At 28.1% G+C, this 27,629-nt stretch overlaps 12 protein-coding genes across 12 annotated transcripts; 4 read left to right on the forward strand and 8 right to left on the reverse strand. All coding sequences in view use genetic code 12, as the record gives it.

Moving 5' to 3' along the window:
- Positions 1-405: 405 nt before the first annotated feature.
- On the reverse strand, positions 406-1,272 carry NPL3 (mRNA-binding protein; the record flags this gene model as incomplete). Its single annotated transcript, XM_051758011.1, has 1 exon — positions 406-1,272. The coding sequence occupies one exon, from the start codon at positions 1,270-1,272 to the stop codon at positions 406-408; it is 867 nt and encodes a 288-aa protein (XP_051613611.1).
- Positions 1,273-1,536: 264 nt separating this feature from the next.
- Positions 1,537-3,760, reverse strand: MDG1 (Mdg1p; the record flags this gene model as incomplete). The annotated part of the gene is made up of 2 exons (XM_051758012.1): positions 1,537-3,424; positions 3,735-3,760. The coding sequence occupies 2 exons, from the start codon at positions 3,758-3,760 to the stop codon at positions 1,537-1,539; spliced, it is 1,914 nt and encodes a 637-aa protein (XP_051613612.1).
- A 1,061-nt stretch (positions 3,761-4,821) lies between these two features.
- Positions 4,822-8,649, reverse strand: NCR1 (sphingolipid transporter; the record flags this gene model as incomplete). Its single annotated transcript, XM_051758013.1, has 2 exons — positions 4,822-8,426; positions 8,637-8,649. 2 exons carry the CDS (start codon positions 8,647-8,649, stop codon positions 4,822-4,824), a joined length of 3,618 nt encoding a protein of 1,205 aa, XP_051613613.1.
- Positions 8,650-8,897: 248 nt separating this feature from the next.
- On the forward strand, positions 8,898-9,920 carry KGF55_003242 (deoxycytidine monophosphate deaminase; the record flags this gene model as incomplete). The annotated part of the gene is made up of 1 exon (XM_051758014.1): positions 8,898-9,920. One exon carries the CDS (start codon positions 8,898-8,900, stop codon positions 9,918-9,920), a length of 1,023 nt encoding a protein of 340 aa, XP_051613614.1.
- Positions 9,921-9,983: 63 nt separating this feature from the next.
- Positions 9,984-10,694, reverse strand: KGF55_003243 (uncharacterized protein; the record flags this gene model as incomplete). Its single annotated transcript, XM_051758015.1, has 1 exon — positions 9,984-10,694. The coding sequence occupies one exon, from the start codon at positions 10,692-10,694 to the stop codon at positions 9,984-9,986; it is 711 nt and encodes a 236-aa protein (XP_051613615.1).
- A 393-nt stretch (positions 10,695-11,087) lies between these two features.
- KGF55_003244 (tRNA-5-taurinomethyluridine 2-sulfurtransferase) lies at positions 11,088-12,368 on the forward strand (the record flags this gene model as incomplete). The annotated part of the gene is made up of 1 exon (XM_051758016.1): positions 11,088-12,368. One exon carries the CDS (start codon positions 11,088-11,090, stop codon positions 12,366-12,368), a length of 1,281 nt encoding a protein of 426 aa, XP_051613616.1.
- A 289-nt stretch (positions 12,369-12,657) lies between these two features.
- Positions 12,658-14,934, reverse strand: RIM101 (alkaline-responsive transcriptional regulator; the record flags this gene model as incomplete). Its single annotated transcript, XM_051758017.1, has 1 exon — positions 12,658-14,934. One exon carries the CDS (start codon positions 14,932-14,934, stop codon positions 12,658-12,660), a length of 2,277 nt encoding a protein of 758 aa, XP_051613617.1.
- A 2,799-nt stretch (positions 14,935-17,733) lies between these two features.
- PGA19 (Pga19p) lies at positions 17,734-18,741 on the reverse strand (the record flags this gene model as incomplete). The annotated part of the gene is made up of 1 exon (XM_051758018.1): positions 17,734-18,741. One exon carries the CDS (start codon positions 18,739-18,741, stop codon positions 17,734-17,736), a length of 1,008 nt encoding a protein of 335 aa, XP_051613618.1.
- A 475-nt stretch (positions 18,742-19,216) lies between these two features.
- Positions 19,217-19,729, forward strand: KGF55_003247 (type 1 protein phosphatase-activating protein YPI1; the record flags this gene model as incomplete). The annotated part of the gene is made up of 1 exon (XM_051758020.1): positions 19,217-19,729. One exon carries the CDS (start codon positions 19,217-19,219, stop codon positions 19,727-19,729), a length of 513 nt encoding a protein of 170 aa, XP_051613619.1.
- A 551-nt stretch (positions 19,730-20,280) lies between these two features.
- Positions 20,281-22,044, reverse strand: WSC4 (Wsc4p; the record flags this gene model as incomplete). The annotated part of the gene is made up of 1 exon (XM_051758021.1): positions 20,281-22,044. The coding sequence occupies one exon, from the start codon at positions 22,042-22,044 to the stop codon at positions 20,281-20,283; it is 1,764 nt and encodes a 587-aa protein (XP_051613620.1).
- A 3,186-nt stretch (positions 22,045-25,230) lies between these two features.
- Positions 25,231-27,111, reverse strand: KGF55_003249 (uncharacterized protein; the record flags this gene model as incomplete). The annotated part of the gene is made up of 1 exon (XM_051758022.1): positions 25,231-27,111. One exon carries the CDS (start codon positions 27,109-27,111, stop codon positions 25,231-25,233), a length of 1,881 nt encoding a protein of 626 aa, XP_051613621.1.
- Positions 27,112-27,245: 134 nt separating this feature from the next.
- On the forward strand, positions 27,246-27,467 carry RPC10 (DNA-directed RNA polymerase core subunit; the record flags this gene model as incomplete). The annotated part of the gene is made up of 1 exon (XM_051758023.1): positions 27,246-27,467. The coding sequence occupies one exon, from the start codon at positions 27,246-27,248 to the stop codon at positions 27,465-27,467; it is 222 nt and encodes a 73-aa protein (XP_051613622.1).
- Positions 27,468-27,629: the final 162 nt, after the last annotated feature.

A 27,629-nucleotide genomic window follows, 5' to 3' on the forward strand; every position in this document is an offset into this window, starting at 1 on the left:
TAACCTTTTTAACAAGACTCAAAAAATCAAAAGATTGCTATGTCTGATAGTACCTATCGATAAGGACTCAATAAACAGGAAAATTAATGATTAATCCCAAAAGTACTCAAAATAAGGTTCATGATGATTAAAAATAATTCAAAATTTTTAGAAAACAAAATACTCCACTCCAAGATTCAATAAAACGTTCACTTCACTTCCAATTTCTCTCCATCATTTACTCTGTTACATTCTATTTCTCAATACATATAAATTTTTTCTCTTTTTTTGACTAATACAAATATTCCAATAAAAAATAAACAAAAAACATTTTCTTTTAAAATTCTTTTGATCCATTTCACTACTTAAATTTTATTATGATCCCAAATCTTAAACTATTCAACATATCACATCTGACTAAGATCTCTAAAAACGAGTTGGTGATCTTTCTCTGTTATAAGATCCTTGTCTATCACCATAACTGTCTCCTCTGTCATAACCTCTATCATAGCCTCCTCTTCCACCTCTATCGTAGCCACCTCTACCTCCTCTGAATCCACCTCTATCTCCGTAACCTCCTCTTCCACCTCTGAATCCTCCTCTATCTCCAAAGCCCCCTCTTCCACCTCTAAATCCTCCTCTATCGAATCCACCTCTTCCTCTGAATCCTCCTCTGTCACCATATCCACCTCTACCTCTGAATCCACCATCATAACCACCTCTACCTCTGAATCCACCATCATATCCACCTCTACCTCTGAATCCACCTCTGAAACCTCCTCTTCTTGGTGGGAAATAAGGTGAAGTATCTTCTTCTGCACCAACTTCAACACCATTATAATCAGTTTTATCTAATAATGGAATAGCTTCTTCTAAATCTTCAGCACTTTCAAATTGCATAGTACATCTATTTTCACCAGTTTCATAATCTCTAAAAACTTTAACATAATTTGGTTCTTTTGAAGTTTTATCTCTAACAAAATCTTTAATATCTTGCCAAGCAACATTATCAGGTAATCCAGTAATTTTTAATCTATATTTACCTCTTGTATCTTCTTTCCTTTCTTTAGCAAATTCAATTTGTAAAGGTTCTTGTTTAAAAATTTGAGAATTTAATTCATCTAAAGCTTTTCCTGCATCATCTTCATTTTCAAATCCAACAAATGCATAAGATTCCATTAATCTAATATCAGTAACTGGAGCAACTTCATTAAAAAAATCTCTTACTTCATCTTCTGAAGTTCCATAAGGAATTGGTCTAACAAATAATTGTTTTGTAGGTTGATTTTCCATCTTGTATGGTATTTGATATGTTGAGAAAAGAAGTGGCAAGCACTAACAAATAATTTTTTTTTGGATATTTTATTTTGCATCGTGTTTTGACTTTAATTTTCCTGAACAAAGTGCACGCAAAGGATCTCGATAATCAATTGAGTATTAATTCAAGTTATAATGAAGTATATTAAGTTATATTATTACTTTATTTAATAATGACAGATAAAAAAAATATTAAAGTAGAAATAAGTAAATTAAAATGTTATTTGAAGATTATGAAGATTAAGAGAAGACTTTTTTCAAAAAGGTTCTAAAACCTTTCTTTTCTTCCGCTTTTTTACCATTAGCAGCAGTCTTTTTGGTATCTGTTGGTTTTTTTGTGGAAGACTCTTTAGCTGGTGTTTTGCTAGATTTTGATTTGATTGGTACTGATGAAGCTTTTGACTCTTTAGTTGCTGGGGTGGTTCCTTCAGCTTTGGTTGGTGTTGTTTTTGTAGCTGCAGTAGTAGGATGAACTTGAGCTTCTGGCACTGTGACTTGTTCAATTGTTATAGGGCCATCAACTTGAGCAGCTAATTGAGCTTCTTTCGTTAATTTTTCTTGTTCAGATTTTGATGGTTTTATTTCTTCAAGTTCAACATTTGGACCTTCTGTAGCTTCAACAGCTGCAAGAATATCTTTTTTATTACCTTGTGCAATAATAATTTCTTCTTCTTGATTGTCAGCTGAAGTTGGAACTTGACCTTTGGCAACAGGTGAAGCATTGACTTCTTTTCCTTCACCAGCATCTATGTTTGATCCTGTGACAGGAGGTACGACTGGTGTTGATGCCAATGTGGATGGTGCAGTTGTACCAGCAGCTGGTGCTTGAGAGCCAGCTTTTGGATCTAATGTCTTTGGATGTTTATCATCAACAACTCCATCAACTAAAGATGGTTTTTTGGCTTGCTCTGGTGATATCGAATTTCTTGCCTCTTTTGAAGTTGAGAATGGACCATGTACATTATCTTTTTGAGCATCAGCAGTAGTATCAGGTGCTAATGCTGATCCTAAACCAGCACCACCAGCACCTCCTAAGGCAGCAGCACCTAAAGCTTTAGCAGTTGAATGATCGTTTTCCTTTGGATCTTCAAATTCTTCACGAACATCTTTATTCAATTCTGTATTTTCTTTAGATTCTTTTGCTAATTCTTTTTCAGTTACTTTGGGTTGAGCTCCAAGATAATCTGCACTAGTTTCATCATTACCAGTAGCTATTAATACTGGTTCTGATTCTGGACTTAATTCTTCATCATCATCTTCAACATCAACTTCTTCAATTTCATCTTCTGCTCCGGTTGGGGTAGTTCCATTGGCTAACGCAGCTGCTTTGGCTTTCTTTTTCGCTTTGTATTTAGTTCTTTTGACTTTCTTCTTTTGTTTTTCCTTTTCTTCTGGAGTTAATCCTGCGGCTGATGATGCTGTTACACTTGAATCGGTTAAAGTGGAATCAGGTTTAATGTCTTCTGTTTCTGGAATAACTTCTGTGATTTCAGTTCCTTCAAGTAAAATTCCTGTAGCTGGATCAGCAATAGCAGTAGATTCTGCAATTAATATTGGAGCTGCTGAAGTGGCTGGTGTTGATTCGGTTTCACGTGATGAGAATTGATTTTGCTCATTGGTTGTTGGGGCATTAGCAGTTCCAACCTCACTAACATTTGCATTTAATTCTTTTGCTCTTGCATCTGTATCTTCGTAATTCTCAAATGCTGAAACGTCATCATTACCTCTTGGAACATAAATACCTGGTTCACCACTAATAGTAGAATGATGGGGTTCTTCTTTTGGTAATACAGTAGTTTTTAAATCATCTTTTAGTTCGTTATCATGGTTTACAGTTTTAGTTTTTAAACCAGATTCAGGAATCAAAGCCCCCGGCACAACTAATAAATCAACCAAATCCTCAGCTTCTAAAATATTATTATCATTTCCTTCAAAATCTTTTGTAATTTTTTCATCTGGATTAACTTCCCATTTTCCATCAACAACATATTTATAGAATATAGTTTCCTTTTTTGGTGGTAATGGAACTTGAATTGAAAATGACCCATCGACTTGTTTAACTAATGGTAATGATTGAGACCAATTATCAAAAGTACCTGTAACAATAACATCTTCTGGACCCTTTGGCCTAAAATTCAATGACGTTAGTATTTGAAATTGAATTAAATTGTGGATTAGAGCCACTACCTGACTTAACTCGTCAATTGATGCTGCTGAATTGTCAATTGAACAAGGATATATTACCAACTAGCTCAATGCTAATGACTTGGGTCTCCATGTTCTCAAAGTTAGTTGTACTAGTGCTGCTCAACCAAAAATTATGAGCCAGCCGTTTCTTCTCCCCATTCTTTTTCTTTAAAATTGATATATCCGTCAAGGTAAATTGAAACTTTGTTACCCACTCAATTGAATTGAGTCAGGCTCCTATCAGTACATACCATTTAAACTCATAATGAACCGACATGTGCGATGGTATTGATTAATGTTATCTTAAGTAAGATTAATTTGTAATTATTATAACAATTAAAAAAAAAAAAATGTAAGAAGTATTGTTTGTCTGGTTTTATTTCGTTTTTTTTATTTCAGTAAATAAATTACTTAGCGTTTAATATCAGACTATTAAGAAAAGGAAGGAAAAAATAAATTTAGAACAAAAGTATTCGAATACTAATACAGTTTAAATGGTCATTAAATTAGTTGATTGAATGATATAAATATTAATACTATGAGGTTTTTCAAGATCAAAATATAATAAACTATTATATCAAATCAATCGTATCTCTTTGTTTACAATTACTTGAATAGGATTAACATTATTACAATTATAATAATGCTTGATTCATCACTTCCGATGATTATTCAACTCAATAAGCTCAATCATGGTCCAACAATTGTGATTTATTCAAGCTATACTGAACATTGCTTCGTTAATTATTAGTCTCATTTGTAGCAAAGTATTTAAGTTTTGTGATGCAATCAGAAATTTAGCTTAATTTGCTCGAAACTATGCCAAATAAAGAACAAGCTACTGAATTAGTAATTGTACAAAGATTGGAGGACAATGTCTTAGATACTACATTTCAGAAACGTATGGCCCGTTGCAAAGCTTAAACGGTCCAAATGAAACTTATGTTTTTCAAAAGTCTCAACAATTATCTTTACTTCTAGGGTTGCTTCAATCGATTACAAGTCTACGTAACTATTTTAAAAATAACTAGTTAATGTGGTAGCTCACTGCTCTTTTTCATTTGTTGTTTTAGTGGGGTGAATTTTTCTAACTCAATTTAGCAAGTATTTAAACGAATTAGGAAATGTGTGATCGTAAATTAGTTTGATACAAAACTCACCTTACAATAAGCAACAGACATCCATACCGCACTAGTTAACAAAAGACTTACTTTTGTAACGAGAATTTTAAGTTTTTGGTTACAAAATGTATTTGTTTCATATTCTATGTAAATGAAAAGCAGAACTAATAAATGATAAACGGCTATACAACCTGATTATGAATTTGAACTCACCATATCAAAAACTTAATAAAACTGGCAACAAAACCAAGGAATGTAATACAGCAACAATAATTAATGAAAACCACATTCTAAAATAATATACTTCAAAAATTGTTGATCTTGTAAATGCTAAAATTGAAATACCAATAAATTTAGTTAATGTAATACCACCTAATATTGAACCACCAACTTTAACTAATGAATTAAAAGCTTTTTGATGATTTTTATTTACAATTCCTTGTCTTTGAATATCTTCTGTTGAAAAAGTCTCTATAACATAAGCTCTTGTTAAATGTATTGTGAATTCTACCGCTAATCCACAACATATTATTAAATTTACTAATGTTATTGCATTTAATGATATTCCCCAAATAGCTAAAACACCACCAATATTTATCATTATTGAAATAATAGTAATAATCATTAAAGTTGATGCTCTTATTGAACCTAATAATAATGAACAAACAATCCAAATTAATAATAATGCACCAATAATTAAAGTGAATGTTAAACTAATGATATTTAAATATTGTACAAAAAAGATATAAAATGGTGACCAACTAAATAAATCAAGACCGGTATAATTTTTAATTTCTTCAACTATTCTAATTGAATTTTTATAAGCTGATATAAATTCATCTTGAGATCTTAATGGAGTATGTGATGTTCTAAAATAACTTGATTTTATATTTGTTGAATTTCTTGATATACTATTTGAATATGGTGCTTTACCACCTAATGGACATGGATCACTAGGTTCTTGTATCCATTGATTAAAGTAAAACATAAATTCTTCACCTTGAGGAAATCCTTTCATATCTGGATTATATGGTGGGTCATGTTTATCATAACATGATTGACATTGACGATCAGGAGCGTATGGTGGACAAAATTCTGGTTCATTGTTGTTATTGTCAAAGACCAAACTTGATTTTTTAAATCTACAACATTGATCTAAATCAGGATTCAACCAAGTTAAAAAATCATCTAACCAATTACTTGTTGGTTCAGCAATCATTGATTTTTTTGATCTTTTAAATTCCTGTTCTAATATATTAGCTAATGAATATTTCTCACAAGTTGAAAATCTACCACATAATTCTTGTTGATTTGCTCTTTCTTTAACATCTAAATCTTTAACAACAAAGAATACAGGTGGGCCAGTATTGAAATAATCATATACCGAGTCAAAATAATTGATTAAATATGAATTTTTTGGCATTGCTAATCTTTGATCTAATCCAAATTGAATGTTTGGAAATAAACTTAATGATATACCTGCCCATAATATGAAAATAGTCAATACTTTAGGTCTAACAGTTTTACCCAAAAGCCATGGAGCATATTTATTCTTAATGTAAGATGAAAAATTATATTCCAAATGTTTATTATCAGTATCCAAATCTTCTTCCAATCTAATTGGAGCAATCCTCATCCATGGTGCACAATCAACTCTACCATCTTCAATTCTTTTTTGATCTAAAGTCAATAACCCAATAAAACAAGTCATTTGTAAAACAAAATTAACTATTATAGCGCCTGCACTATAAATTGCAAAATTCTTAACTGCTGGCATATCAACAGTTGATGCCAATAAAAACATAGATACTTGTAAAACAGCACTTATCAAACATGATGGACCTATAGTTTTTAAAGACCTTGATATTCGAATTTTTAAATCTAGTTTTGGTTCAGTTTCTGTGATTTTATGTAATTCATGTACAATTAAAAAAATATTATCAATACCAATAGCTAAAATGAGGAAAGGAATAACCTCTGCGATAATCAAAGTTGATTTGAGTCCAATGATAGAAAAAAATCCAACTGATGAAGTTACTGATAATAAGATTATAATAATACCACTTAATCCTAAAGTAAATCTAGTTTTCACTAATGATTGTATTGATCTATTTGGTAATTTACCACCAAGTGCTAATGAAGCATAAATGAACATTACTATGTAAGAAATAACAACAATTCTAACGTCAGTATTAGAAGATTGATTAAGTTCTTCAGTTAATGAAACTTCAGTACTAAATGCAACAGTTAATCCTAATTCATTCTCTTGAAGATGTTTTGCCCATTTTTGAAACTTATGTTCATAATCTATAGCCAACAGATTATTGTGCTTATTATTGTTTACCAAAACTGTGACTGTAAATGCTGTTGCTTCCCGTATATCATTATTGTCAAATAACAATGTCGGTTTCAAAGGTTGTTGAAACGTTGGTAAACAATTGATTGGAGAATCAGAACAGCTTTGTAATTTACTTTCCCAATTTTGTTCATTCAATTCATTCAAATCACCATGAAAATATTGAGTAAAAGATTCAATTGCACATGTCTCTTCTAATGGTTTGAAACAAATTTCAGATAATTCTTCATTATTAATTTTTTGTTCTTCTTCAAACCACCATTTGATTGTTCTCCAATTAAAAATAGGTTCTTGATTTTTAGTGCTTACGATTACCTGTTCAATTCTAAACCATTCTCCAAATTCAGATTCAAAGTATTTTTGATTTAAATAAGCTGGTTCTTTTGGACTTACCCATAAATTGATAGGATCTGTTTCTAAATTTAGATTGAACATACCCAAAGATAATAATATTGCAATTAATAAACTACTTCCAATTGAAATACCAGGATATGTAGAACAAAATTTTCCTATGTTTTCAAACATTTTTTCAATTTGTGAATTCAAATTTTCAGAAAATGAATGAATTATCGGCTGTTTAAGTGTAACATAATAAGATGGACTTATCATTTCATCTAAATCATCATCGTCATCATGACATGAAGTACGTCTTTCTCTTCTAATCTTTGCCAAATAAACATGATATCCACCTAATAAGGCAATTAATACTATCAATACAATCAAGACAGAAAATGAAAAACAAGGCAATATTCCAATTTTACATTTTTTATTCAAGTTCCTAATATTTGGTAATTTAGGACATGAAGATTCACAATCTGTACATGAACATTTATATTTTTCATCATTACAATCATACATTATATCATCTCTTAATTTCAACTCTGATTCATCTGATGATATTTCATATTTAAAATTGATTTGATAAGGTGATCCACCCAATAATGGTTTTTCATCACCTAAAAATTTCAAAAATTGTGAATAATTTTTAGCTCCACCTCCAATTAAATCCATTGCAAATCCATTTGTAGCCAGAAATTTAACATTTTTACATGAATCGTAAAACTTTTTAGCTAATTTAGGAGATACATATTGATTTATTTCTGTTACAATTTCTTTACCTGTATCTTTTGCATTTTCAGTTTTAACAATTTCAACAAATTGAGATTCATTTGGTGAACAACTAAATTCACAAAAGAAATCATAAAAATTTTTATGACATGCTGGACAAGACGATAAAATTGGATCTACTCGTTTTAAATTTGATTCTAATTCATCAATTTGTTCTGGTGAACAACATACAAAATCAAATGTTTTCCCACATATTTGTTGTAATTTATCTTGAGATTCTTGAGTTGGTTTTACAGATTTAACGAAATTTGAACATGGAAGTTGTTTACCAAATACTGACTTTTTACCACAATTTCCAAAAGTATTACAATATCCTTCAGAATGATTTAAACAATTGACTGAAATAATAAGATAAAGTGTTAGTAGTAGTTGTTGTATTAGTATCATTTCATTTGATATAGCGATAGTAAAATAAAGTCGGGGTTCGGACAATTAAGAGAGAATTGAAAAAATCTGGGGCAATTTTTCGAGCAATTCTAAGGTAAAGAAGAGTATTTCAATGTCAAGCAACACAATAAATATTTGTTATTTTTAAAATCTTTCCATACAAATAACGTTCATTATCAAACTAGTAAACTTGATTTATAAGTGATTGATGGGTACTCTATTATTCAGAATTTATATTTTAGCTGAATCTCCCAAACATGTAGTTTTGACGCATTTCAGATTCGTTCCTGCCTTTGTAAAAAAGTATTTCTAGTTTCTATTTTCGCGACTTAATAAACGCGTTAATTTAGATGCATAAATTTATTTCTTTTGCAATCATCAATTTGGTCTCTAATTAAGAATATATCTCAAACTCAAAACAAATGTTAGTTGGGATATCTGGGACATTGAGCTCCGGTAAAACTGAAGTAGCTAGGTATTTAACATTTCAAGGGTTTAAATTATTAAAGTATGAACATAATGAAGAACAAAATCATACAAATGGTCATATAATGGTGGATACGCCTGAGTCAGAAGAATTAAATCAAGAAATGGAACAACTAGTTATAAAATATTATTCAAGAATGGAAAATTATAAAACTTTCACAACATTAGATTCTTTATTAGAATTTGTTACTTTAAATTGGAGAGAAAATTATGTAATTACTCATATAGAAGATTTAACAATGTTAAAAGCTTTACAAAAAAGACCATTTTTTTTACATATTTCAACCGATGCTCCAACACACTTAAGATTTAAGAGATCCAAAAAACAAGATATTGAAGACTTTATACGACATAATGATGAACTTTTATTTAATAGTGATTCTCCATTATTGGAAATCAATAATCAAGCACAAATTAAAATTATAAATACTTCAACTTCAATAAAAGATTTATTTATAAAATTATCAGAATTAAATTTATTAGATCCTTCAAGATTGAGACCATCTTGGGATTCTTATTTTATGAGATTAGCGGATTTAGCAGCCTTAAGATCCAATTGTATGAAAAGAAGAGTAGGATGTGTAATAGTTAGAGAAAATAGAGTTGTTGCAACTGGTTATAATGGTACTCCGAGACATTTAACAAATTGTAATCAAGGTGGATGTAAAAGATGTAACAAGGGACATGGATCAGGAGCATCATTATCAACTTGTTTATGTTTACATGCTGAAGAAAATGCATTATTAGAAGCAGGTAGAGATAGAATACGAGATGAAAGTGTATTATATTGTAATACTTGTCCTTGTTTAACATGTTCAATAAAGATTGTTCAAAGTGGGATAAAAGAAGTTGTTTATGCCCAAAGTTATTCAATGGATGCAGAAAGTCATAAAGTTATGAGTGAAGCAAATATTATAATTAGACAATTTCAACCACCTATAGATGGTATATTTATTTAAAACGTATTATAATGCATAGATTGATAAAGTACTTTAAAGTGTCTATAATTTTCGTAACGTGTTCTAAGTCTCTTTATATTCATAGAACCCTGGTTTTGTTTCAGCTTTTATATCAATTCTTGCAATTTCTTTACCATCAACTGATAAAGTAGCATCAACTGTATCTCCATCAACAATTGGTCCAACTCCCTTTGGTGTACCAGTTAAAATCAAATCGCCCTTTTCCAAAGTCATTATATTTGACATTGAACTTAAAATTTTATGTATTGGAAAAATCATTAAATTTGTATTATCTTCTTGTTTAGTTTCTCCATTTATACTTAATTTTAAATCAACATTATAAGGATCTGGAATTTCAGATTTTGGAATAAAATTTGAAACTGGTAAAAAAGTATCAAAACCTTTTCCAATTGACCAAGGTAATCCTTTTGCTTTTGCTTCATTTTGTACATTACGAGCAGTCATATCAATAGTTAATGCATATCCATCTATAGCATCTAAAGCTTCTTCCGGAGAAAATGAATCTGGTAAATTTTTTAATTCTTTATTTAATATAAAAGCTAATTCAACTTCATGATGTACAATTACTCCCTTAGGTATTAAAAATGGTCCATTATTTGGTTTTAAAATTGACGAACTTGGTTTTAAAAAAAAAAATGGTTGTTGTGGTTGTGCTGAATTTAATTCTTTAATATGTGCTGCATAATTACGTCCTATACATAGGATCTTTTTAGCATTATCTAGATATTTCAATGGCATTCTTAATGATGACATCTTTCAAAGTAAGTTTTTTAAATTATATTTTGGATATATATGTTGTAACTAAATTAATCTCGGACTGTTTCTGCGGAGTCGATCTGAAAAAAAAATATCCCATTTTCAAATCTGACGGAATTGTGAAAATCCTTAAAAACGGTAGAACGCTAAACCGCGTAAGAACACATCGAGAATACATCTCCAAGAGCTTTTGACGTTTTATCATCGTATTACATTGAGATTCTTTTCATGATAAATTGGACTTTAAATATATGTTTTGACAAGCCTTAATTGATTGAACTTGTAAGGTTCACATTTAGATCAAGTCTAGCTACCAAATCGGGATTTGAAAAATTTCAAATCTTACATACATGCGTCATCATATACGATCCAAATAGATATCACCACCACATGATTAAAAGAATACTACGACAAAGATGGATTCCTAAACGATATAATCATATTCAACCAACACCATACTATCCAAAACAAAAAGAAATCAACATAACAAATGATTCAACTAATGAAGAAGAATTAAATATCATCTCATCATCATATATCCAACCAGAACCAAAACCAAATGATAAAATCATAATAGCAATGTCATCAGGAGTAGATTCATCAGTATGTGCAGCATTATATGCTTCAAAATATCCCAAACAAAATATAACAGGAATATATATGTCAAATTGGTCACAATCATCATCATGCACAGAAAGAGATTGGAAAGATGTTCAAATAATTTGTAATCAATTAGGTATAAATAGTGAAAGAATTAATTTTGAATTTAATTATTGGGATAAAGTATTTAATCCAATGATTGAAAATTATAAAATTGGTTTAACTCCAAATCCTGATATTTCATGTAATAAATTTGTTAAATTTGGTAAATTAATTGACTATCTAACTGAAAAATTTAAAAATGAAAAAGAAAATTGGTGGTTAATTACTGGTCATTATGCAAGAATTATGAAACTAGATAATGAATTTCATTTATTAAGAGGTTTAAGTACAAAAAAAGATCAATCATATTATTTATCTTCAATTCCCTCTCAAAATTTATCAAAAATTATATTACCATTAGGTCATAATTTAAAATCAGAAACAAGAAAATTAGCTTCCCATTATAATTTACATGTTTCAAAAAAACCAGATTCTCAAGGTTTATGTTTTGTAAATCCCACCACAAAAAAATTTTCAAATTTTTTAAATGAATATATTGAACCAAATCCAGGAAATATAATAACAGAAGATGGTAAAATTTGGGGTAAACATTTTGGGTTATGGCATGGTACAATTGGTCAAAAACTGAGTATTTCAATGCCTCAAGGTGATCCTAACTACAAAGGAACTTGGTTTATTTCTGAAAAAAAACCAACCACTAATGAAATAGTAATTGTAAAAGGTCATGATAATCCAAATTTATTTAAAAAAAGATTTAAAATTATAAATAATGATTGGGTATATGATTTAAATAAAATTGAAAAATTTAAACCACTGGAAATTCAATTTCAATATCATTCATTATCTAAACCTATTGGAATTGAAAAAATTGAATTTTTCGAAAATGATAATTCGTTTGTGGTTGAACTTGTAGAAAAAGTTAGAGCTGTTGCTCCTGGTCAAGGTGGTATATTATATAAAGGTAATCAAGTATTAGGTGGTGGAATGATTATAGAAGCTATAGAGTAGAAAGAATGGAAATGCTTTAACACCTACCTGAAACTGACTAAATATGTAAATAGTATCAATTTTTTAGTGATTAATAGACTGTAATTTAGATTTATAAGCAATCTACAGGGAATATACGATACATCTTTTATTGACATGTTTTTGAATATACTTTAATAAAGACATTTTCAAATGTAATGTTCATGAAATTGAACGAAAAAGCTACAAGTTAAAAAAGTTAAGTACGACACATAAAATTTATATTTAAAATTAATAAAAACACACGATATATTTTATTATATAAAAAGAACTAAAAAGCAGTTATAGTAGGATATAATTTAGATTCACCACCAATTTTATTTTCATTTACATCATTATCATTAAGTTCATTAATTTCTTTAGTATTATTATTATTTTTTTCTAACTTTAATTGTTCTTCTTTTAATACTAATAAAATATATGAAATCATTTCTTTATGTTTTAACACATCTTTTAAATTATAACCATTTATTATAATATCTTCTTCTTTTTCAATTTGTGAATCTTTTATTGTTAAGTTATTGAATAAGAAATCAATTTCTTCTTCTTCTTCTTCTGATGAGGATAATTCTGATTCTGATTCTGATTCTGATTCTGATGTAACATCTTCTTCTTCTTCTTCTTCTTCTTCTTCATTTTCTTCTTCATCATCTTCATTTAGTTTTTGACCAGTCTTTTGATATACTGAAACACCGTTATATTCCATACCTGCATGTGATTGTTGTGAACCATAAGATAAATTATAACCAATTGGTCTATTAATTTGTGGATAAGATGATAAATAACTTGAATGACCAGTAGTAGTTGAACCAGTTGTTGAAGTACCCAATATATCTTTTGATATTGAACTACCAGTAGTATTTGATAATGTAGGTAATGATGGATATAATGATGATGAAGTTGAATTCGATGTAGATGAATGTTGTTGTTGTTGTTGTGGTGCTGTTGGTTGTTGAGTTTGATGTTGATGTTGATGTTGATGATGATATTGTGAAGATAAGTTTTGATATTGCATATCAATTGAATTTGATAAAGAATTAAAGAATTTTTCAGCTTCATATATATTAGAATTATTAGCTGAATTTGTATATGTTGGATGATAATGAAGTGGTTGTTGTGTTTGTTGTGGTTGATGATGGTGTAATTGATCATCTAAATGATTCAATCTATTGAACATATCCATATTATATTCAGAGTTTGGTTTCATTCTTTTAGCATCAGATTGTATAGCTTGGTGTTGTTGTTGTTGATAACCATTAGCATGAGACATTGGTTGGAAATTAAAATCATTCAATATACTATTAACAACATAAGCATTATGAGAATTATGATCTAAACCTCTTTTTCTTGATTCATTTTCAATACCGTTATAATAAGATAATTCACTATGATTTTTAGTTAATTTTTGTCTTTGTTTTGCTTCTTTTTGTTGTTGTTTTAATAATTGCTTTTGAGCTTTCTTTAATTTTTTAGGGTTATCATCTGCATGAATTTTAGAATGTTTTTTCAAATCTTGAGGTCTTTTAAAAGATTTTGGACATATATCACAATGGAAAGGTTTTAAAGGAACATGAACTCTTAAATGAGATGTAATATGATCTCTTTTAACAGTAGTTGTACCACATTTTTCCCAATAACAAGTTAAACTTAAATTATTTGAAGATTTTCTACCAACATGATCATCACATAAATGATCATATAAAATTTCTGGAGTATCAAAAATTATATTACAATCACCCCATAAACATTTGAAAGGACCTCTTAAATCTTCTTCTCTAATCTTTTTATATGTTTTTTTAGCTGGTTTTTGATTGGAATAAGCATTTAAAGCTGATGAAGAAGGATCTTGTTGCTGCTGTTGTTGGTGTTGATGTTGTATCAGTTGTTGTAAATGACCTGGTAAATGAACACCAGTAGATCCTAAATAACTTTGATGGAAATGATCATTTGTTAATTCTTGATAGGCAGTTGGTTGTTGCTGATATTTTGAAATTGGAGCTTGTGGTTGATAATATGAATGATTATTGTAAATATGGTTTAAACTTGGATGTAATTGGGTTGGTTGTTGTGAAACAGCTGGTGGAACACTTAATTGAGGTTGTTTTTGCTGATGTTGTTGATGTGATTGAGTGGCAGTATTTGTATTATTATTTGATTCATTTACATTTTCAACTTGAGTTATCGAAGGTGGTAATTTATTCTTAGTTGTATCAATTGGGGAATTAGCTAATGAATGTGAAGTAAAAGAAGAATGAGGTGATCCATTAACATTATTAGTTCTTGGAGAATGTGATGAAGTTATTGAAGATGGTGAAGTAACATTATCAATTTCTAAATCAGCTGATGGTGATTTTTTAATTACACTACTAGTATGAGATTGTCCTCCTTGACCTCTTTGTTGTGCAGCTAATGATGTATGTTGTTGTTGACGATGTGGATGTAATGATTGTTGTTGCTGTTGTTGTGATGATTGTTGATTATTACCATTATTATGTTGATTATATTGGTTCGCATTTAAATATGAAACTGGATGTATATTATAATTCATTTTTGACTCTTCTAATTTTAGTATGTTCCTTTGATTTAGTGTATCTTTAGATAAGTAGTTTACTTTGTAGTTGTAGATTTGTTGATGATTGATATATTGGTTTTGATTGATAAGATAGATAATAAGTTAGAGAGAGACAAAATTAAAAAAAAATTTATAAAGAAACAAAAATAAAAAAAAGGGAAATTTAATTTAATTTTTATACTTTGATTGACTATGTTTTATATACAGGAACCAGGGCCAAGAAAAATAAATAGATTATACACACACACTAACCAAAACAATATTATCTTACAATACAATAGGACTAGAGTACTTAAGTAATAATAAAATCACCTTACCTTAATAAATTTTAAGTTTAAATAGTTTAAAGTATCATTGGGTTTGAGTTAGTTACATTACTTGTAGTATGGGTTTTATTCCTTTGGAGGAACTGTGAGCTGATCAAACGAGACAGTAGAGTATTGACTTGAACAATTGAATCAGCAGAATGGATCGAAGTTTCAACTCAATTTTCATCAGATAAATAACAATTTGAGTAAGTACAACGTCAACTAGTATAGCCTTGAATTAAGATTAAAAAATTTTAGATGAGAATTACGAATAAATTTTTTAAGTATTCAAGTTGTGAATTATATAGAAGACTTAATTTAGTAAATAAGTTATAAAGGAAAATAAAGGAAGAATGAAGCCAGTTTCATGGTCTAGCGCAAGAGAACGAGTCAACCATTGGTCGAATGGGTGAGATAGACCACCGACTTAGTTTAAGTTAGTGCTAGCTCAATGACTTTAAAAAGATTATACTTTTTTCTTGTAGTAGTAGTAGTAGTAGTTTCTACTGATAAGTATTCTTGGCAAATACTTAAATTTAAAAGTGGTAGGGCGTGTATTTTGGTGTGAAAAAAAAAAGTTTTTTTTTTCTTGGTTCGCGGTGTGGCTACCAACTTGTACTAAATTTTTTTGTTTAGACTAAATTAATTTTATCGGATAAATTTTGTATCATCACGTTGTATATTTTTTTTTCGGTTAAATTAAGATCATAGCCTCACAATCTAGAAAGAGGAAAACAAAACATAGTAATACCCTCAATATTGATGATCAGAGATTGCATTTACGATCGATGAACTTTAAGATTGATTTTTCAGTTTTTGCTTGAATTAGTTAATCGTGGAGAATAATCTTATATAAACTTTATTACTATTCTATTATTATAATTCATTCAATTATTGATCCAAATTTGATAATTACATCATTTAAAATAGAATAGTGTTAAGAAAAAAAAGTAATAGTGCTCCAAAATCATCTTTGGTTCGCTTTTGAAATTGGCAAGATTATAGCAAATATTCGTTTTGAACAACTAAATCAAGAGAAGTTTCATGTTTAATATTATGATAATTCGTAATTTCTATTATAATTAAATTGATTACTCCGCACTATTGTTCGTCTTAAAGTAAGAAGTTTAACAATATGCAAGATTTTAAAGATTGTCTCTTACCATAATTAATTTATTTATTTACGAAGCCAGTTATGGTTAGGCAAAAAAGTATTTAAGACAATAAATATAAACGAAAAAACATGAGAATAAAGAATACTTTGAATTATCCATCCTTTTGGTCCCGATCATTGCATCAACTTGCATTTCAACCTTGACTTAAATTGAATCTTTAATCATATGAGCTTGTATAAAAACTTTCTGAAACACATTATTATAATTTTTATTTTGACATCTATGACGTAAGTAGTGCAATACGCTTTATCACTTTTCAACTCTAATTTTATATAAATATAGTTTTCAAGTTATAACATCAATCAATTGATTGATAGAACCTTTCTTATACTTGTCAAGCATCAATATATTCTATTATTTTAGTCTGATCACTAGAATTCAATTTCGATAATTATACTTGGAAAATATAAGCATTTCTCAAGAGATCTCAATCCACAATTCAAGATATATCACCAAGAAAAAAATCAATATACATTTAAATACCAATTTACAAATACATAACGAAGGAAACATATAAGTAAGAAAAGGGAAGAAAAGAATAAGAACAAGAATTTGATAGACTTATATAATATTTGTCATAATTCTATAAATAAAGCTTGACAAAATAGTGAAATTAATCAATCTAAGATTTCATTTCTTTTACTTATTGTAGGATTATATGGTAGATGGGGTGTATATATATCAAATTGGACAAGGTGTGTAGAAGAACAAAAGATGGAGAACAAAATAATATACGAAGTTTTGAAATCACAAAGCAATAGAGTAAGTTAATGGTTACATTAATTTTATTGTACTAAAACAGATTGAAAGTTACTGGAGACATTAAACATAAGATTTTAAGAAACAATCATGAACTTTTATATGTTATCGCTAATTAACCTTCTTTCAACTATATCATAAGTTTTTAAAGATGTTTAGGCAGGTAAAATAATATGTATTTTTACTTGCCTCATGCTTTTCCACACTCGAATATGTTGTTCGTGTTAAATTTTTGATAAAAAAAGAAATCAATAAGGATATTCAAGTTTCATAACCAACAACCGTTTCCATTTCTTTCCTATATCATTACTTCTGTGAAAAATTATCCGAATTTGAAACATTAAACTGCTTTCTTTTATCAACTGCGAAGGTCTTGAAACAAATGCAAATTTCCGACAAGTTCATAAAAAGAGCTTAGAGATCTGTTTTAACTAGAATTTCAGGAATTTGAGAAAACTCAGGTTTAGAAATGTACCTTGACTGGTATATATATTTTTTGACACAATTATGAAACAACAATTTCAGTTCACATTTCAACTTAGAAACGTCAAGTACGAGACAAGAAACAAATATATAATCAGTAAAACTTGATTATACTTACCAACACAACCATTTTTTGAAGTTTCAGCTTCTTCAATTTCAGATGATATTTCTTTTAAATTTTTAAAATCTTTTTCAATTAAATTTTCGGAATCAATTTGATTAATAATAACATCACCATTAATAAAATTTGGATTTCCAACAATTAAAGAATCATTAAATGGATAATTAACATCACCAGAATTTGATGAAAAGTTTAAATAACCATTTAATCGATCATCAATATTTAATTTAAAAAATTTATTTCTTCTCATTCCCTTTTTTTTACCCCACCAATCAAATTCTTCATCACTACTTGAATCTTTACCATCATCATCATCATCACTTGAACTTATTTCTAATTTTGAATTTTTTGATATTGCTTTTTCTACAAATACTCCTGCATTTAATTCCCAACCCTCTGTATCTTTTTCTTTATCAATTCTTGTACCTTGAGCTTCAAATGGTGAATTATTATTTTTTATAGGTGAAACAGTATCTTCACTAGGTAAATTATCGGTTGGATTGTTTGTTGTATCATCATCTTTTATATTTGCAACTTCAAAATTAATTGTTTTATCATATTCCGTATCATGTTTATGTTCATCTTCATTTTCATTTTGCTTTTCAATTTCATTATTTAAAATATCTTCTTGTTTGTCAGTGTTATCATAACATGTTTCTTCATTTGTAAATTCATCAGGTAAATTACAATGTTTAACATTTGCTAAAAAATATTTTTCACTTGGTAAATCTTCTTTTAATTTTTTTGAATTTGAAAATTCCATTATTTCTTGCCATTTTGAATTATTTGGTTTTGGTACTGGTGATTCTTCATCTTTCAAGTAAGTTTGTTGAGTTCCGGAATTTAAAATTAATTTATGTTTCTCATCTAGGTTATTTGATACTACTTTCCCAACTATCACCAATAGAAGTAATAGGAAAGTTGACTTTTTTGACATTTGCCTTTGTTATACTTGTTGATCTATGTATTTTTGGGTACGATATGTATGAGTATTATTTTTTGAGATTTTCCATTTTATTTTATTATGCTGCAAAATCTGATAAAAACTAACTTGCAAATCTTCATATCTAATGCCACTACCACCGCTAAAATGATTATGTGCATCTACTTAATTCTCTTTCTGTTTTGCAGTTTGACTTTTACTTATTTTCTAATCAGTTGAAAAGTTTATCTCTGATTATCAGAGTTCAAATATTTAAGCTGAAGAGAGGTTGAAACCTGAAACATGGAACATAGCGCAAAATCAAAAACTATAACATTTATTTTACGACACAAATTTTATCTCACACTCAAATTTTTTGACTTTCCAAACTAAGACACAAAACTCAATAATAAAATCAAATTACAAATCTATAAAGCAAACAAAGTTTCAGCCATTCTTCAATCTTATAATACATAATCATACTATAGATATGTCACATCAAAATGGATCAGGTTCTAGAACACAAGTACAAGAACAGAATATACTACGATTAAGACCAACAAGAGAAGTTTCGATAGATCAAGACAACGAAGAAGAAGAAGAAATAACATCTGATGAAGAAATACAATCAACATCAAATCAAGTTCAACCAATACTAAAACTTAATCAAAATCAACAACAAAAACAACACAAGAAGAAGAAAAAACCAAAAGTTAAATGGCAAGAAGATGTAATAGATAATGAAAATATGAATAAAAAAAAAACAAAAATTTGTTGTATATTTCATCCAAATAAATCATTTGATGAATTATTAAAAGATGATGAACATCATTGTAATCATTCAAGTTCAGATAGTAGTTCTGATTCAAGTGATGAAAGTGAAAATGATGAAAAGAGTAATGGTAATGAAAAAAAGACTAATCAACAATTAAAATCAAATTCTTCACCTAACGCTTATGAAATTCAACCTCATTATGAAAATAAATCTAAATTACCTAAATAGAGTAAATTGCATAATTTTAATGATTACGACTGATTTGATTAATATTTTTTATAGCGTAAAAGCTTACATCTTAGTTAGATTTTAATTCATACTCTTAAATTAAATAATCTCAAAAATTGAATTTTTGGCACCCTGTTTAATTAAGAGCATGAATGTTTTTATGTTAAGTAAAGACAATGATATTAACTGTTTATTGACTTAGTCTGAAGGAATATCAAACCTAAAAGTTTAACTATATATAGATTTCTAAAAGATACTATATAAAATCAAAATAAAACTGGAAATAATGTAATAAAAAATTTGAATTGAATGCAACGTTATTATTATGATGTGATGAATGGTTGGTTAATGGTTATTATTAATGTTAATGTAAATGAATGACTTTATTAAAAAAATTGAATGCAAAATGAACGTAAAAATTTAAATGTTAAAACAATGGAATGAATGAATGAATATATACTGATGAATTAATTGAATAATTGAATGAATGAAAGTATGTATACTAATGGATTATCAAATTAAATGAACGAATGCAATTTATAAGTATTAGGTTAATTATTATCAGGATTTGTAATTTTTAATTTTCTTGAATAATTCATATCATCATTAACGGAATTATTTGAAAAATTACTATTATTATTATTTAAAAACATTGTACCTGGATCTAATTTATTATCTAATTCATCTATTGGAAACATTATTCCTCCTAATCCATCATCTGATCCTTCATAACTTCCTGATCCACTTCTATGATGTCCATAGTTTATATCTTTTGAACTATTTCTTCTACTCATTAATTTTTTTCTTGATAAATTTCTATTTATTCCTGCTCCTCCTGTACTTCCCATATTTTGATTATGATCTTTTTCATCATTATTATTGTGGTTATTATTCATAAATAATGAAAATAATGTTTTACTTGAATTATCTCTTTTCAATGAACTAAAACTTGAATGTTTACTACCGTAAGCCATTTGTTGATGAGGATTATTACTTGGGTTATTATTAAGATTTTTTTCATTTAATATATAACCATTTTTTTCTGATGACATATTTTTACCACCTAATGCTCCATAATAATCATTATTTGCTGATGAATTTTCAGAATATTGATTTTCTTCATCTGTATATCCATCATTATCATCTGAATTTGATCTTTTTCCACATGCTCCACAACAACAACAATAAAATATTGCTGATACAATACCTAAAATTACTACTCCTACTGCTGTAAATGTACCTGCTACTTTCCCTTTATCTGAAAAAAATGCATCTTTATTTGAATTGTTATTATTGTTGTTGTTATTTTCCAATGATCCTGCACCCTCGCTTGATTCAGAAGATGAAGATGTAGATGATGATAATGATTGTAATGAATCAGATGTGTTTGATGCTCCAGCAGCAACTACTGATGATGATATTGCTGAATTTGTATTTATATTTGTTGTTGATGGAGACATTGTGGATGTAGATGAACCTGTAGCATTTAAAATTTGAGTTATATACATAGTACTTACTTGTTGTTCTGATTGAGTTCCATTAACTGTCATTACTGAATACACAGTTGACGGTTCTATCTTGGTTGTAGTTTGAATTTCTGTTGAAGATGAGGATGAAGAGCTTGAGCTTGATGTGGAAGTTGTTGAAGGTGTTGGAGTGACAGTATAATATTCAGTTACTTTTACTACATCACTTGACAGATGAACTTGTGTTACTTGAGTTGTTTTTGTAATTAATGTGGTTGGTGTTTGTGTTTGTGTTGAGGACGTTGAAGTTGATGATGTTGATGAAGTTTTTGATGTTGTTGTTGGAGAGGTAGTTGATGTACTGGATGATGAAGTGGTGGTTGGAGTATTAGTTTTAGATGATGATTTTGTTTCACTACTTGTTTCATTCTGATCATCATTATCTATTGTAGCACTTGGTTTATTTATTATAACATAACCATAAAACCCATCACCACCACAACTTTCTTGATCGGGGTAACCAGGACATCCAATATAACATTTATTTAAATCAACAGTTGATTTTGGTACATTATTTGAACACCAACAATTATAAGAACTTACTATTGCAACTGCGAATCCTTGACTATTACAATGATCATGACAAAATCCATTTGAATTATATTGATTATAAGTTGAATCTGAATTTGATAAATTTTCTTCTGAACAATAAGTTAAACTTAATCCATTTGTTAAATTTATGAAGTTGAAAAGTATTAATGAAAATATGATGTAATGATAATTTAAATTTTTAGGTAGCGGATTTTGTGTATGAATATTTTTATTAGATGGTATCAATGAAGAAAACATCTATATTGAGGTACTGAAAAAACTTTCAACTATGATGGAAAGATGAATATTGATGTGATATAAATGATGGATTTAAAATGATATATCAACTTTGCTTGAAAGTTCGTGAGTTCTAAATTAAACTATTTGGTATGTGCTATTGTTTAATCCACACGTTTTAAGTAAAAAGTCTAATTCCCCTGCTAATAAATTGAAATCTCCGATATTAAGTTTATTATGTGGAGTTACTTTAGATCTAAATCTAGTTAAATGAATCAAAAAAAGAAAAGTTTATTATGAAAATTATGAACAACTTCTTGTCGAGGAAGAATGATGAATATGTGGGAATGTGATAAATTGAACGATTGAAAATGAAATAATTAATTTGAACTAATACTATTAACTAGTAGAAGCTATAGTAGACTAAATTCCTTTACGAAATAAGAATTTCGATTAAGTATGATACTTTTTCTCAAATCAGTATAGAAATTAAATAAAAAAGGAAAGTGGTATAAGAAGAGATTATATATGAAAATTCTTATAATAATTAAATAAGAAGTGAAATTTTAAGGAAATCTTTTGCATAATACTTACAATAGTCCATGAATAAATACATATGATTAAATTATCTACTTATTACCTATTATTTAAGATTACTTACATCTTTAACTTAATCATATTATTCTATTCCTATTGTATTATTATCTTTTGTTTACTCTTTCTATTAAAAGAAGTACTTTAATTAAGTACAAAAATTAATTAAGAAATTTAACATCGAGGGATATTATTATAAAAAATAATCAGAGATTAAATATCAACACAAGGGGTCAGGAACTTTCAGAGTAAAGTTATGAATTTTATGATCAAGTATACTCTATTGTTATTAACCGGTTTTTGTTCTGGTGAATTCTACACAACTATTCCACTAGTAGACAGCATTCTCTTTTGAGATGTGAATATCCTGATTTCAAAGTCATATTCTTCTACAAATTAATTATTTAAGTAATTATACTTTCCGTTTTGATGAAGCATGTTAAATTATTAATCTTTCTTTTCAAAGAAGTGGTACAAAATCTAAGTAATCTACTAGACTACTTACTATTAGAGAAGATTCTTTTCAATTTCTCTTTCCATATCTTGAGATCACTACAAAAGAATTCAAAATCATCAACAACTTGAACATTTTTCAATTAAGGCGGAGGAGGTCCCTTTAAAAACTTAATTTGATTTACAAATTTAAATGAATAATGGTGAAAGCTTATCAAAATAAAATAATTTATTATATAACTAACTCGAGAGATTAATTACTACTCAATAGACTCGTAAGTGTGTTTTGAACTTGATTTAGAATTTTCTACGACTACTCAATCTCGAAAAGAAAAGCTAATTTTAGTTGAGGTTTTCATTCTAACTTTAACAGGAGTTTTTAATGAAGTATTTTTGTTTATTGTAGCATTATCGTAGCATTCAACACATGAGGTTTTTATTCAGGTTAGTAGTCAAGATAAAAGATAGTAATCTCGGTGCAAATGGTAACCGATGTTATACCCAGTACATCCACACCGGAAATATAGTAGTGAATCCTGTTTGATAAGCCATATAGAATTTGATAATCCTCATTTTGTAAAAAAAAATTTAAAAGATAACGTAAAGTAAAATCTCGAGATAAAACTTACACAAAGTTACTATAGTAAACAAAACAAAGTTTTATTACACAAACTTTTGTTTGAAAGATAATGATTTAAAAATTTTACATCATTCGGAGTTCCTGCTTTTTAATACATGAATTACTGTATCAAGATGATACAGTAATGTAAAATATCATCACATGTTTGATTTCATCTCATTGAATAGCTTGAAAATTTTTCATTTTAAGTTCTTGTTTTAAATTTCGAATAATTTTGAGACAAAGTCTAAGGAGTAAAGAAGCAATTAAATTATTTATTTAAGTTAAAAGTATACTAAATACAGAATAAAAAGATATTCAAAGCAAACTTAACCATTCTTAAAACAATCAAAAAATTCATACAATTTGCAATTACTTGCATCGTATAATTACACTTATCTTAAAATTCTATACATTAATTGAATGAAGTAATCTTTTACACTAATGTAGCAATCATTTTCATCAAGTGGTGGATTTGATTACAAAAAAAGTCTTGAATCAGAAACACAAAGCTGTAAATTTATTGCGAAAGACGTAAACAATTAAAAAGAAGCGTCAAGAAAGATTGTGTGTATAAACATTTCTTCCAATGGGTTCTATCGGAAGAAACAAGTTTAAGGGTAGATTACCCAATATAGTCATAAAAAGATCTTGTTAGGATAAATATATATACGCACGTATATATGTTTGAATGTAATTCAAATTACGTTTCAGAGTAGGATAAATCGGGAACTTCAACTTCTTAAAAGTTTCAATCTATTATCTATTCAAGGATTATCCTTCTATTGTATCACAAATGGTCAATTCAAGTTAAAAAATTATGCATCAGAACGTTACACAAACAATACAAAATAATTGCGATCTTTTTGTTGATTTATTTTTAAGTAACTAATTTAAATCCGATTGATGGAACAAAATGGTTTGTATTTTCAAGAACATTTCCAAACGGTTTTCACGTTATTAATTAACGCACCCACTTTCTGTCAACTTTTAGAAAGCCCCCACTACAAAAGAAATTGATAAAATGTGTGTTAGACTGAAGAGTGAACTGATTAATTTCATATAGACTCAAATTCCTTGAGAAAATATAAAATACTTAAAAAATTCTTTTATGAAGAACGGCAAGTTCAAATTCGCCTCAAACAACAAAGACTGTTGTTAAATTAAACTCTAATATGATGTCAGTAATAAAAATATTGGAAACACAAACGTTTTTCAATCTTTCCTGAAAACTTTATCTTAGACCCTTTATATCGGGAACAAAGCTCTTTTATCCGTTTTTATTAAGGGTTAATTCCGTGATGTTAATTCACTATTCATATTTATACCAACGTGTGAATTGCACGAAAAATTTTATTCATTAACCCAACATATTAAGTTCCAAGAGCTCAAGCACAATGTCTTAGATGCTCACCTTACATACGGACTTTCATACGTAACTATATCATCAGTAAAAATTTTGCTTGAGATCAAGAGAATTCGAAAGTTTTTTCGTATAAACTACAACATCCGTAACGATAATGGCATTACTATTTATATCTCTATTCAGTTTCATCAATATCATCAATTAAATTTCGTTCAATCATACATTTTTTAACATAATTTTCAAGTCCAATTTTTGATATTTCATTATCTTGTCTTTGTCTTGATTTGGCTGATTTTGTTTTAATCTTGTTTATTAACAAGTTTAAATCTTTGAATTGAATTTTTTTGCTTAAATTTAGCTCTGTTTCAACATCAAACACCAAGTTTTTCATACTCTCATTCTTCAATTTATTCCATTCTGATGCCTCAGTAGTTGTGAAGGGTTTCCAAGGATTTTTTAAATTGGAATCAGGAACTTTTGAATTTATATATTGAATTGAAGCTTGTAATTTAATTAATCTATCTTTTGTTTGTCTTGCTATAATTTTGTAGTTTTCAGGTATAGTTTCTTTAAAAGTTTCTTCATCTTCTTCTTTGTATCGTATTACTGTCGTGGGGATATTTAGTGCATTTGTTGCATCATGAATCAACCCTCGTATTAAGAATGTTAATTTTTCAAGATGGTGAATATCATTAAATTCATCAATTAATTGTTTAATTAATAAAGTGTATGTTTGTAATATTTTGGGTGTTGAATGTAAATTTGAATTTTTGCAGAAATGTTGGAATATCCTTGGTGATTTAGGCTCTAATGATTTATCGTTCATGATTCCTTGTAATAAAAATTTTAGAGCATAATCATCATTTATAAAAGATGAGGTATCTCCATTTTTAGCTTTATGAAAAATTATCTTATTTTTAATCAATTCATCAGTTTGCCAATCTTTATAATTTAAATCATTTTCAATAAAATATTCAACTTCTTTTGTATCTTTTGTGACATTCATAAAATCATCTAATATTCTTAATACTAATGATCTAGTTATAGGTAATTTTGTGTTTTGTATAGTCTCTAAATATTGTTCTTTTAAATGTAAATTTCCAATCGTGTCATAAATTCTAGTCCATGTATCAAGATTAATATCAACTCCTAACAGTTGACCTAGTTTTAAATATTTTATGACTGATGCAAAACTATTTGAATTAGATCTAATTTTTGATTGTTTTGAAACAATTTTCAATAAAATATTAATAGTTTCTTCATTTATTAAATGTCCTTCTTTATTCATCACCAATAGTAATTCCCTTGCAAATAAACTTTGATTTTTATCAAATCCAAAATATTTTATTAAATAATTAAAAGTTATAGTTGATCTAAAAGGTTTAAATTTTTCACAATCTAACTTATGAGTATATAATAATATTTTTGGAATAATTCCAGATTTTAAACTTGACAGATTAAGATAATGATATCTTTTATGGGTTAAACTATAAATGTACCATTCAAAACCCTCTTTAGTTAAAGGATTGGGTATTTTAGGAATTTCTGTGAAACAATCAATATTATGTTGAATTTTTGAATGCTTTTGATGTTCTTGAGTAATTATGTGCTGATTATAGGTGATATTTTTAACATTTTTTAAATGGGTCGGGGTAATCTCAATCAAGTAATTCAACATATTTTGAAATAGTTGTCTATTTTCTAAATATATATCTAATTGATCACTCAAAGCTGTAGATTTTCTCTTACGCCAATTTCTCCTAGAACTTTCAACGTCAAATTCCTTTTTCTCATCTTCAAAACTTTTCAAATTTTCTAAATTTAATGGTTTCAAAAATTCTTGATATAATTTAGTTGAAGATCTTTGATTTTTAAATTCTCTATCAGGTATGAAAGTTGACTTTGAATAAATGATCAGTGATGGTCGTCGTGTTACTTCTTTTCCATCAATTTCGGTACTTCTCAATCTTTGATTTTTCGATACATTCTGCCGTATTGATTCTATCAGTTTCACTGTCCTACCAAGTCTTGAAATAGTCTCTTTCAAAGATATCATATCATATCATTTTATCTAGTTGTGTGTTTATATTAATTTTACCAATTTTCAATATCTAATGATAATTACCTACAAAAAAAAAATAAAAAAAAAATTAAATTTGAAACATCACATTATCCTAACTATTCAATCAAATGTCATCACCAACTAGAGAAGGATTTGCTATTCCAACATCAATATCACATGCTGCATCAGCTCAAGTCACAAGTAAATCATTAGGTGTTAAATATAATTGTGCACAATGTGCTGCTTCATTTTCATTAGGTAAAAATGACGCCATTAGATGTAAAGAATGTGGTCATCGTGTAATATATAAAGCAAGAACTAGAAGAATGGTACAATTTGAAGCTAGATAAATTTGATAGAGATGAAAGGGGAGTTAAAAAGTTTAGATGAAATAATGTTTAGTTCAGAGGCTTTGCCAATAGGATGATATTTACGACTTGTACATTAGATAATAAGATTGTATTGACGATATGTATAATAGATAATTAATAATAAGGTTCAAAAAAGTTTTC

The sequence above is a fragment of the Candida pseudojiufengensis genome, assembly GCF_024610245.1.
Source record: "Candida pseudojiufengensis strain CBS 10847 chromosome Unknown scaffold1, whole genome shotgun sequence".
NCBI lineage: Eukaryota > Fungi > Ascomycota > Pichiomycetes > Serinales > Debaryomycetaceae > Lodderomyces > Lodderomyces pseudojiufengensis.